The sequence below is a fragment of the Rhodnius prolixus genome, unplaced genomic scaffold (genome assembly GCF_049639745.1).
Source record: "Rhodnius prolixus isolate KJV_2025 unplaced genomic scaffold, Rpr scaffold_6, whole genome shotgun sequence".
In the NCBI taxonomy this organism is placed as follows: Eukaryota; Metazoa; Arthropoda; class Insecta; order Hemiptera; family Reduviidae; genus Rhodnius; species Rhodnius prolixus.
The window spans coordinates 33,042,331-33,055,367 of NW_027411634.1; the positions used below are offsets into that span (position 1 = coordinate 33,042,331).

General features: G+C 32.8%; 1 protein-coding gene across 7 annotated transcripts in view; it reads right to left on the bottom strand.

Annotated features, from left to right (window-relative positions):
- The window catches only part of LOC141460300 (nucleolysin TIAR), a 1,257,025-nt gene that overhangs the window by 586,270 nt on the left and 657,718 nt on the right, over window positions 1-13,037 (bottom strand). For 3 of the 7 annotated variants that reach the window (XR_012461847.1, XM_074140188.1, XM_074140185.1), the window contains exon 1: window positions 8,069-8,835. The exons of 1 other annotated variant lie outside the window; for it this stretch is intronic. Coding sequence is in view for 5 of the 6 variants with exons in the window: in XM_074140188.1 (XP_073996289.1) it covers window positions 8,069-8,261 (193 nt within the window). In the remaining variant the exon portion in view is untranslated. Of the gene's footprint in view, window positions 1-8,068; window positions 8,837-13,037 lie in introns of those variants that run through there. 3 more of the 7 variants (XM_074140191.1, XM_074140187.1, XM_074140190.1) reach the window with 1 other exon arrangement.

Genomic DNA, 13,037 nt, shown 5'->3' on the forward strand with positions numbered 1-13,037 from the left:
TAAATATCGATAATAAATGAGTTGACATTATGCGTAATCAAAAATCACTTAACGCCTTCATTTTATGTACAATAACAATGAATAATGTTACACCCACATTGTTTTAACCAAAAAATAATAAATTTTTTATAAATTCTATTATAAAGTTTACAACAAAATGTTTAACAATAATTATTGCAACAAAATACAGCTGACATTTTAAATAAAACTAAGAAAAAACTAATTAAATATTCGCTTGATTAATCATGCTTCAATTCGTATAGTTTACCATTCAAATTAGTCGATGAAGTGGTTGTAACTTTTTTTCTAAACTGTAGGATACAAAAAACAAACAAAAACGAACTTTTCCTTTCTGAAATTCAAATTTTGAAAATGATATTCAGAACTTTTCATTTTCAGAAAAATTTTATTTTCCCTTAGCAGTAGTTTAGAACACAATTTTTATTGTGGTTTCGCCAGACAAAACATGTTTGGTAAAAAATAGTTTGTTTTCCTAAAATAGATGGTTGCTGCAAATAATTTGATTGAAAATCTGTCAGCAACTATTTTAACTGAGAAACTTTGGTTCCTTAAGTGGTTACGTCCAAGTGTAAGCTCAATTTTGAAGTCCTATATCTGGGGACTTCAGGATTATTATGACGGTTCTGGACTTCCATTTGCCACCACACTTGAAATCGAACGTTGCAGCTGGATCAGACCAAATCATCACGTGGGGGTTACTTTTTATAGGAATAGAGAAAGGATATAATGGGTGAATAGGAACCCTCGTCGAAAGGGTTGGGTTACAGTACACGTGACCCAACATGAACGGAATTATGTACGCTTCTCTAATAATGGTAACTAGCTATTGGCTTCGTACCCCTTTTTGTAAGGCAGAATGTAGGAGGTCAATGACCAGTACCATATTTTCCATCTAAACCACATGAACTCCTAGTTTATCCATGTACAAGAATGTGGTTATTAGGATTTTTTGGGACTTAAATGTGAATTTCTTTCTTTAAAGCAATTTTGAATAACATTGAATCCCAGTAAAGATAAAACTAGGACTAGATTTAAAAGGGATAACTTCCTAAAAAAAAACCTCGGAAGGCCAGGAACGCTTCTTGCACGAAAGGAAAAGTTCTATCGTGAAATCAAGAAGGTCCTGTTATAAATTGATCACAATTGGAAATATTCTTCAGCGCTAATTCTTGGACAGAGTCTCTGTAAGCTTCAAAGATGGTAGCTTCAATTATATTATTACAAAAAAAAAAATCCAGCTTAAAACAATCTAGTAATTAGTAATGATTACTTTTAATAAAAGATCTTTAAAATTAGAGTCACCAATCAGAAACTTATTATTTTCAAAATAATAGGCTGCGTGATCTACCTTTATTGTTAAGTTTTTTTTCTCAAAAGAAAAGTTAGTAAAACTGAAGAGAAATATAAAGGACGTCGGAGAAAGAAATATAAAGATGGAAGAAATAAGATAGCGTCAGTCGGATGCTGAGGAACAGATCCCCTCCGCACGGAATAGATTTCAGCATCTCGATAATCATTTATCGGCGTATCACTCACTCAAGAAATGGCGAAAACTTTTTTGACGGAAAACTCCCAACTCTATCTTCCTTTCATCAATCTGTTTGGTAAAGGAAACAGGATGACAATTGGTGCCAATGTTTAACATCCCACCTGTATTCAAATCTTTCCCAAGATGATCATTTAGATAAACCTGGTAGATCTAAGCACAATCATTCGGTTCTTAAAATAATGATGTTAACAGATCAATTTTCAAGTTAGCCGAAGAATGCTAGCCATTGGCTAAAACCATCTTTTCGCATTTTATAACATTTTTGAGCGTTAAATGTATTATTAATATTCCGTCCAAATTAAAAGAAACTTACGTGACTCTTAAATAAATATTTCCATCTTAAACCGAAGTTGAATGCTTTCCATTAGTTTAATTGTAAAGGAAGCTAAAGAGGAGCTTAATTTGTGTGGAAAGGATTTAATTACGAGTCACTGCTGAGGAAGTTAAAATTTGAATTAATTTCGACAAGATTTATGAAGTCGATGAAGATGAGGCAAGTCGACAAGGAAAGAGATTGCGACGCTTACAATTGACGCGTGTGATCAAATTGATTATTTGTTTTCAAATAATTGAATCAAACTAAATTTAATCACTGAGAAGTAGTGTACCTTTTTTGTATTTATTACATTAAATACTGGTTAACAGTTTTATCATTTTAACTGAGATCTAGGACAGACAAAATGGCGTAGAAAAAATTGTCTCCTCTTCTGACTTCTAACCAAATCTTCGAGAATTTGTTATATCATCAAAATTGATTGTTTATCTTTTTTCGGTGACTGATTCATCAAGCCAAATGGAACAAAATGTTTATTGCCAATTTCAGTCACAATATTTTACTTATTTATTGCCAAGCTTTCGGCGAATGAACTAGGTCATCTTCAGGGCTTATGCTTGTTGACAATTATAATATTTTTACATTAAAGGTTGGTGTGTGTCTTTTGTCCTAACTACCAAACCTTTGATGTTAACAATATAGAAATTATTATAATTATCACTGAGCATAGGCCCTGAAGATGAGCTAGTCCCTCAGTCAGAAAGGTTGGCCATTTAAATTAGAATAAATATTCAAGACTGAAATTGGCAACAATCTTTCGATTGGAATAAAGTATTATGGGAGTCACAAGTTTTGAAGAGATGAAGTTTGAACATTTCGTTCAAAACTTGATAAATCGAAAGTGAGGCCAAAGATTTTATTTCTTGCAAAAATTGCATTTTTTTTTTTTGTTTAATTGTTAAATTTTTATTTCGCAAAGGAAATTAATAATCAACGGATGAAGTCAGAAACTATAAGAAGACTCATGGAAGTGACGTAATAGTCCGGATATTCCAAAGAGGTTTAACTTGGTTTATGGTCACATATAAAAAATGGGAGACGACGGATGGCCCGGAAGATGTTTAAAAAGTGGCAACCACCCTTTAAGAGAACTAGAGGCCGACCGAGAAGGGACTGGCAGCAGTGCGTCCAGGAGGTTATGGCCGCGGCTGGGGACTACGGGACAGTGATTGCCAGGATAGAGTGGCTTGGAGGGATAAGATCCGTGCAGGCAACCTTCGGGAGACGCCTGATTAAAGTAAAGTAAGTAAATTAATAATTGATTCCCTAAGTCATTGTTACGAGTTCAAACTAAAGGTACAAAGTAATTAGTATTGTCCCAGGATGGTACTATGTTCTGACTTGAAAATGGAGACAGCAATGGTTCCTTTATCCTTTTTGAACAGGCCATCAATGAGTAAACACAGAATAATTTTTTAGGCAACCCATCAATATCGGAGTGGTTTGCCACAGTTACTCAAAGTGAGGTAACATGTAGAAGGCTAATTTTCTGAACATTAATACATATATCAGCAATTTTCCTATTTGTTCTTTTGTTAAGAAAATAGTTGGAGCCATTAGCGAGGAATATATTTCCAGAAACTCGGAATAGTACACTGTGAAAAGTTCGCTTTGCCCGGTTAGCTTGGCTTTCTTCAGTCATGTTTACCGAGGATGTCTTGATAAACAGCACGATGTAACCGCTTTGTGTATCTAGCTCAGTCATGTGTGATTGCATTGTGCATAAACACATCTGGTCATAACATCTCAAATGTGTATTCTATGTAGCCTAAATACACTGTCTTGGAATAGACATCTTGCTGTTTATCAAAACCTTGGACTTTAAAGGGAAGACTGGATTGTGGACCATCATTACCTCTGCTACCACTAAAGGAGATACACATTTCACGGACAGTTTTCGGAATTTAACTTAATATTGCTCATTTTTGGACTTTAGTTTTTTTTATGTCTGGGGAAAAACCACTCACTCGAATGTCTGTTACTACAAATCCACAAATTCTCAATTTTTATGACCGTACATCATACCTGAAACATTACTCTAGCGCAAAACAAACTACTCTTCTCATTGGTAGCTGATCTAGTTGACCTAATTGATAGTTGGACGTTAAGCCACGCCTGAAAAAAATAGGCGATTACTTTACTATTCTACTAACCTAAAACTACTCTAAAAACCAATCTAGACAAATTATAATTGCTTACAAAGTTATAGAGTAGCTTTTAGCAACTTTTTCGTCAGTGGCAATTTTCTTATTATTTAGCTGGTCCCGGAATAGATAGAACGATATACGTTACTTGAATTATCAAAGTTTCAAATAATCTAAACAGGAATCGATTATTAGATAGATTAGGTACACGATAAGAAATATTTGGATAACATTTTTTTATTATTATGATAACCAAGTAAAAAGATGCAGAAAAACACTGCATTTAGGAAATCATCAAAGTTGCTGGTTGCAAATTGCAATCACAGTCACCATTTTAAAGTTAATCAGAATATTTTTAAGTATTTCTTTTCTAAAAAGAAAATTCATTCAACCATTGTTCCATCTTTTACTTTATAAAATTCAAGCAGTTTGCATTTAAGAAGTTGACAATTTCGTTCCAACCAATTTCATGAAATCGTTTAAAGATTTTTGCTAGATTTAGTCACCTAATGGTCCACATGATGAGGAATTTGAATAAAATTATAATCAGTTAACGTTATTTACGTATTTAGGATTAGTTTTTCTATTATTTATGCATTTACGGAAAAGTCCAGGACACGACATTTTCAATAGAGCCTGGAGAAAAGCTGAGAAAAGAACTAATCAATCAGAAAGATGAGGCTTCCTTCCGTTGTAGGATTCTCTCTAACTTCGGAGCGTTAAACATCATGATAATAAGTGATAACATCGTACACTGTGATTAAATGGAGCTTTAGAGTAAAGCCTTACCCATCAAATTTAAATACAGCGTTAAGAGAAAAATCTTAGGAATTATTTTCGAGAATAAGTGGAACAACAGCTGATCTTGATCTCGAGATATTTTACTATTTAATGGACCTGATATTTTTGATAATGATTTATCACTAAATGGACGTTGATAACAAAAATATTTTCCATAATAATTAACATTAACGCAATTCCTTAAAGATGGAGGACATTTTTGCAGAGTGAATCATTGATATCATTTCCTACTAGTACGAAATTAGTTTCTTTATGTTATTACCATAAATAAACATGAAAATGTTACATTTTTCAACACACAATTGATTTCAGCAATGCAAACTAGTCAAGGCTGAATACGGAAGTGAAAGAAGGTTAATTACAGAATTTTAATGCATTAATTTAGAATTAATGATTAATTTTCTTCAACGTTTGACATCCACAGCTTTTACTTTTCATCTACTTTAAGGAGAAAATATAAGTGAAATGTCTCCCTAAACATATTTTCTCTATAAAAGATTGTACAAATTACGTCAATCTGAAAATGGGGTGTCAAAAAATAAAAAAAAGTGTGATCAACATGCTGAAAAAAAGCTTAGGCTTAGGATTTCAGCAGAAACTTTTAAGGGCGATGGACACTGACTTCCATTTTTAAGGTGCTATTTCAGCGATAAGTTCAGTCCCATCCAATAATTTTATAACTTTAATAAGTAAAAATTAGAAGAAAATCGATTTTCTAAAAATTGTCCCCTTTTTTATCGATTTTCTTCCCCCAAAAATGAATTTTAATATTTCTTTAAACGTTTTATATATACGGACAAACATGTAGGTGCATTAATTTTATTTGCATCTCTTTTATTATTCCAGGACACTTTAATTAGGCGCTATTCTCTGGGAGAAGTGAAGCTAACTCGCCTTTACAGTGCCTTTAATTTTGCGTTTCTAACATCAAATACGAGTATACTGACAGCCAAACTACGAAATAGAAAATGTACGTGGTTTTCTGTATCTAAACTATTGCCCAAAGAGTTTAATTTGGTGCCGCAGAAACTGTGAAGACACTTCCTACTTCAACAGAAACCAATTTGATAACAATAAACTTTGGTAGAATGAAAAAGAAAAGAAGTTGATCTGTGAATTTAATTCGTCAAAGGCCGTAACGTAGAACTGTATAGACCAGCACTGCTTAAAAACTGTTTTATTCAAAGCAATTTAAGATTTCAATTACCATTTTGTTTAAATTATTTTATCATTCAAAAGATAAAATTTGATGTCTCAAAGTTGTGGACATTTAATAAAACTTATTTTATGAACTCGTACGGGAATAAAACGTTCTCTAGAAAGATCAAGATCCGGCACAACTTCTTCATTTATTTTAAAGAATTAATAATGATAATAAATAATAATAATTTGTGAATAATAAACAATAAACCTGGTAGAAAAAAATCTAGAGTTCTAGTCTTAGAAAAATAATTTTTAGTCAGATATTTGTTTTAAGAGGAGAAAACGGTAATTAATTTAATAGATAGTATAAAGAATAATTATAATTTTTCTACAATACAATTATTTTCATTTATACATAAGATTGAAGTAGAAATAATAATAAAGAAAAAAAATAGTACATACTCGTAAGTTTAAACAACCAGAAGAAATCCAGAAGAAGTCTTTGTTAATGGAAAAAACAAGAAATAGAACTTTCTAAAAAGGCAGACTAAAAAAAATAACTTAAGATTAATACTTAGAAGGAGGTTTGGAAGCATTTTTTTTTAGTAAATATGCTGATTGACTAGAATGCGATAAAGACTATGACTAGAAACAAAAAAAAAGTTACCAGGGATGAAAAAAAAAAAACAAAATAAATAGCAAAAAAGATGAGCCCATTAAAGGAAAACCATTTTTAAAATAGCAGGGAACAAGAAACAAAAAGCAGGAAAACATTAGGTTGAAAAACCAACGGGAGATAAAAATAAGATGAAAAAAAAGATTAAAAGAAGCAAAGCTGAAGTTGAATACGAACGAGAACAATGGTTTACCTTCTTACAACAACAACCAGACACCAGTTTAGAAATAAGTAATAAAGAATAACAGTAAAATAATAGTAACATAAATAACTAAAAACTTATTACTATATAATTTTGATTAAAAAAAAATAACATTGACAAAATAGAATAGAAAATAGAGGATAGATACGCTTTGATACATTTTTTTTTTTGTAAATAATTGAACTCAACATCAATTTCGATTGTGCCTTTAATAAACAATATGAACACGACATGCTTCAAATTCTTGTAACAAAACTTTTATCTCATAACATAAAAGTTACTTTTGGTATGTTTGTTCTTAAGGATAGAAATTAATGAAGATAAAATAAACCTCCTAAAATGCCCAGTTTTCTTTTGGAAAATTTAAAAAAAAAAATAATAATGGAATAATTCATGGGAAATACCATAACTTGTCGTCATATCCCCCCATTAATTGAAAAAAAAAAAGGGTTCGTCATATTTGGGTGTTTTTCAACAGTAGACTGACTGCCTTTCTTGCGCAGTTTACGATGATCAACCCTCACAGTAACTGGTTACCTAACAGACAGTATTAATTAACTCTGTTACAGGTATTTTTCAATAAAATATTGTGGCCTACTAGTAAAAAATGGAATTTGAGAACTTTTGAAATTCAATCTGCCAAAAGTTTTTGTATATTTTAATTCTAGCTTAAGCAGGATACTTTTTAAAATAGATGAAATTTTGTAGATGATAAGTTTTTAAATTCTTGAAAAAAAAAACACAAATGTTTAAGGCTGTTCAACCCTTATTTTTATTTTTTCTAAAAGAAAAATCGCGAAAGATCGAAAAGCTTCATGAAAGTGGATGGACTCGACTGAAATCGACATGACATCAATGCTATCTGTTAAATGGCTTTAAACTAAGTAAAAAGGTAACCATTAAACAAGTAATTCGAGTAAATAATAGGAAAAAGTCTACATAAACATTTAATCCATGCACGCAACCAATCACATTGCGGAATTTTTATAGGTTCCTTTTTGAGATGGGGGGGAATGTAGTGTGTTGAAAACCATGAACATTTCTTTTTTAACCAAGAAGGTTTCATGCAGAAGTTGGATTGAATGATGGTAGTGCTAGTGAATGCTGTTTTTTAAAAATTTCTTAATGTGCGCCACATACATTTTCCATAGAACTAATTTTTTTTTAAGATTCTAAATATAAACAACATTTGACCGACCTGCTTTATTAGCTGTCTGTTGCGGTGTTGGCTGTTGAGGTTGTGGAGCTTGCTGGGCAGCTGCATGACTTAATAGATATTTGGCTGGTTCAATTTTGACGGCCGTTGGCCCTCCACCTGCTGGGTTACCCGGAGGGGCGACCGCCGCCGGCACAGCCCCGGCCGGCATCATCAACGTCGACATTGCCAGCATGACGAAGGCGAGTAAACGCCTTTTTTTTTTGTTTAAATAATTTTCAAAAAAAAAAAAAAAATAAACAAAAAACAAGAACTGAACTAAATAAAACTTTGTGATATCCACACGATTGTTTTGGTTTTCTACTCTAAACTTTTCATAAAACTAGGGGGAAAAAAAAAACAATTAATTTCTAAGTCTTCCAAGTTAAAACTGCAGTTAAATCCAAATTGAGCAATTGATAGTCTTCCACCTGTTCTTCGTTGATTAATAATTAAAAAAACAAAAACTAAACAAAAATAAATACTTATATTATTTTTTTCAAAGCACAAACCGGTCAGTGCAGATACATCGGTAATTTATTTGAAAGACGCTTTTTTTTTTAAACAAAAAAATTAGGAAGAAAAAATAAAAAAAAAAATCACTCAGAAAATAAAATAAAAAAAAAGAAAATGACGCGTAAAATTTTCCTTCTTTTTTTCCTAATAGTATCAAAAGAAAAACCTCTGATTTCATATAAAGAACAAAAAAAAAAAAGCGTCACGGACCCCAAGTATATGGTTTAAAGACGTCTCGTGTACGACTGGAGGGTTTCAGCCCGGGCTGTCTACCCCCACCAAAGTCCATACGAATTTCTACGTATACAAACGAACATAGTCGAATACATATATATATATATATATATGTTTGTGTGTACACCCCTCTCATTCTCTCTCACTACGCAAAACTTGAATGACTCCCCACCAACGCCAAACCAACACACAGCTAATTTTATTGTGCCCAAAAAAAAGTTCTCAGTAAGAAAACTGTAGTGGTTCTTGCTGCGACCGAACGAGTGCGCGCCAATGCTCTCTAATCGACGGTGGAACAATTTTTTTTTGTGTACTCTACTTATTTTTTGTTCTCTTTTAACGACTTTTATCGTTCGTTTTAATTTCTACAATTGCGTTACAATTAGCCAATACGCCAATCTATTGGCCAACCTTATTTTTTATCCATTATTGTTTCACTAAATCATTAACTTTGCTTTTCAAAACTTAAGAAGCAAATCCAAGGTCTGGAAATAAGATATTTTATTAACAATGCCAAAGAAAATAAGAGTCCAAAATACTTTTTAATCAACAGGAATCTAGCAAATCTAAGCAGAGTAGACGAAACATTAATAGAAGTTCGAGAAATCAGTATCAGCAATTCTTGACCAGAATAAACCCTCAAGTCAAACCAGTAGAAGTTTGGAGAAAGACAATTTTCTTTATGGAGCCCAGGTGAAGGAAGTTAGGAGAATGCAATCACATAAGAGGCTATTGTTAGGATGTGCCGATAAGGGATGATCATGAAACAGGAGTGAATATTATTGTCCTGCCTTTGAAGAAATCGCCTCTTATCATTTCGCTGTAAAAATAAATGTACGAGGTCTGTAAATTAAGTAACGAGACTGATTTTTTTAAATTTTTTTATTCAAAAAGAATTACAATTCTATATTGTCACCTTCAAAATAACTTCCTTCTGAAGTCACACAGCGCTGGAAACGTTTCTTCCACTCCTCATAGCAGTGCTCGAACTCCGATACTGGAATAGCCTTCAGCTGGTCGGTTACAGCCGTTTGAATGTCTTCGGCTGTCCCAAAATGAGTTCCCTTGAGGTGATTTTTCAACTTCGGCAAGAGAAAAAAGTCACAAGGACTCAAGCCAGGCGAATAAGGAGGCTGAGGAGCCACAGGAATGTTTTTACTGGCCAAAAACTGGTTTATTGAAATTGCTGTGTGACAAGGAGCATTATCGTGGTGCAACACCCACTTGTTCATGATGTTTGGTCTCACACGAATGACCCTTTTTCGAAGTTTTTCAAGAACCTCTCGGTAAAAGTGTTGATTGACCGTTTGACCTTGTGGTAGAAACTCCTTGTGGTTCTTGAAAAACTTCGAAAAAGGGTCATTCGTGTGAGACTAGAAGGAAGTTATTTTGAAAGTGACAATATAGAATTGTAATTCTTTTTGAATAAAATTTTTTTAAAAAAATCAGTCTCATTACTTAATTTACAGACCTCGTATCTTCTGATACAATTTACTGAAACGACATCTATTTACTGCAATTCTATGTTATGCACTTTTTTAAAAATCCGTATAAAAGACACAAAAAATTGGGGGGTGACGTTGATCGCCTGCTCGTGGTGCCCCCTGCGTAATCTAAACGATCAACAGTAATGCATCATCTTGAATGGGTCCAGGGGTCTCAAAAAGTAGCAGTTTAAACGCGTACAGAAACTCTGCAAGGTGTTCAGGGCAAGTGTAGAGGGTCTAAAGGAGGCAAACGCCTCCATTACACTAGAGGGGGAGACTGTGTGCCAATCCCCTCCACATCTCCGAAATTAATTCAGATTAAATGAAACAAGAAAAGTAAATACAGACCTCTACACCGCAAGGTAGACGAGGTAGAGACTAAGTATAAAAGTAAAACTGGACCATTATATGGAAAAGACAATCAATCTTCTCCTATCCCTTCTCAGAATGCAGCGAAAAACAAATTTTCATAATTAACAAAAAATATGTAGTACTTCCAAAATTTATAGAACATCGTCGAAGCTAATTTCGAAAAAGTGCTCGAAAAGTAAAAAAAAAAACAAAAAAAAAACAATAACAATAACTTTATAAACAAAATCTGTACACAAAATTTAATAACATTTCAGTTACTTCATGAAACAAACGGTTCAAATTTAGTTAGCAGGTAACAAAATCAAGGCATTCAGTTTATATTCAATACTAATTGAATGCCTTATATACATATACATAGTATATAAAATTAATTAATCATTTTAATCAAACTAAAATCGCTACATTGTGGAGTTGCTACACCAAATAATAGAGTTTGTTAATTAATCAGAATGTATGTAGAACATTGTACAAACCTGTAATTGAATAAGGAAATGCCAAAATCTGTCATACATGACAAATTAAACAGTATAATTTTGTTTTTTTAAATACTTATTTAATTATTAAAAAGATGCTCGATATCGATTTTTCTTTATTGTTTCTGATAAGTTTTATATTTTTAGCCAAAACAATAGACTGATTCATCAGTATGGTCTAAAGAATTTGCACTATGAAAGTAAAGTAAAGCCGATAATTCAGGCAGACTTTACGTCTAACTACTAAGTGTTGTGGACGGAGGCGACCAGCAAATACTTACTACAATGTTCTCAATATTAAAAGCATTAAATTAAAATCCAAGGCCTAGAGATACGGGAATCGAACCCACTAAACCAACAATAATATCACGCATATTAACTTGTGCAGGTCTCGCGTTTTAACCCTCTCGGCTACAGTGGCGCCTGAACTCAAGCAATAATTTTGTCAAAATATAACTTAATTCAAAAATGTGTCGGTAAATATAATGGCTGTGTCATATTTCCCTTTTCTTTTAAGGAAAATGCTTAATTAATTTTCTGTAAGCTTTGTGTTTTAGATAAAAAAGTTTTTATTTTTGAATATTTCAATAAGAAAACAGTCATGAAGTTTTTCCAGCCAGAATTTTTTAAGGATTGTTGTGATTATTTTTATAAGCAAAATAAAAACAAAAATTAGTTTACCTAAAAACAAAATAAAATACAAAAATTGGGCGCATAAAGCGGAGTAGGGATGAAGGTATTTAGTATTCAAGGACGGTGCCCTTTCCCCCATGCTTAGACTGGCCCCAAACCAACGGGGTATATTCCTCATCTTAATTTAAAGATAAGATCCATGTAGCATAGTCGTTGGCAAGTTATGGTTGCAAAGAATATAAAAATGTATTAAAAGATTTTACTGACGTCATAAACAAAAAGTAAAAAATATCAGTGAATTTGTTACAGCTTTTGTTAGATACTCCATTTTCTTTTTTTGTTTTTGTTACCAGTTTCTTTGCGCCATCTTAAAATATAAAATATTTGTTAGGCTTAACAATAAAGGCTTTTGCCTTGTGTAATGAACCGATACGATTGCCTTGATTCAAATTATGGAATACGACTTTCCATAATTTTTCCAATTATAAGTGGCTCAAAACACTGTATCGATTTTGTGCGCTTCAAGTCGGCTATCTCAGATAATATCTCAAAATCGAAACTCCTCTCGATCTCACTTAGAGTACAGTAAGCAGTGTTGTTCAAGAGCAGAGCTGTAAGGGTATAAGGTTCGAGCCTTGAGCGCTCGAGCTCTCAGGGTTCAGCGGGTGGCTCGAGTCAGAGCTCGAGCTGAAGCCTCACAGAGAGCTCGGTGAGCCTCTAAGGCTCGGCTGAAAAGGCTCGAGCTATTTTTTTTTTTTTTTGGTTTTTATATGAAGCATTTTATTTGTACTAATTAATAAATTCATTTCTTAAAATAATTATAGCAGCTAATGCATTTTTCATCATATTTTTTTTGTAAAAATGAATACAATAATTTTTAAAATGTTCGTTATTCATTGATTACTCGTCATTCCTTAAGAATTTAAAAAGGCAAAGCACTTTGTGAGCCTTCAACTCCAGGTTTGTGAGCTTCACGTCCCGAGCTTCAAGGACTATAAGGCTCGAGCTCTGAAGGCTCAATCGAGTCGAAGCTCGACTCGATTGAGCCTTCAGCTCGAACCTCAACTGAACAACACTAACAGTAAGGGAATGTAACACTAGTAGAGGGAGAAAAAAAAAAAAAAAAGTTACGTTATTTTGGGTCACATCTTCGAGGAACTCTTTAAAATCTTACTGGATGAACTATTTTTCGTAGTTAGCATTATTTGACGTCGAATTTTTCTCGGTAAAGTATTCACGAGTTAGGACAATAACCTG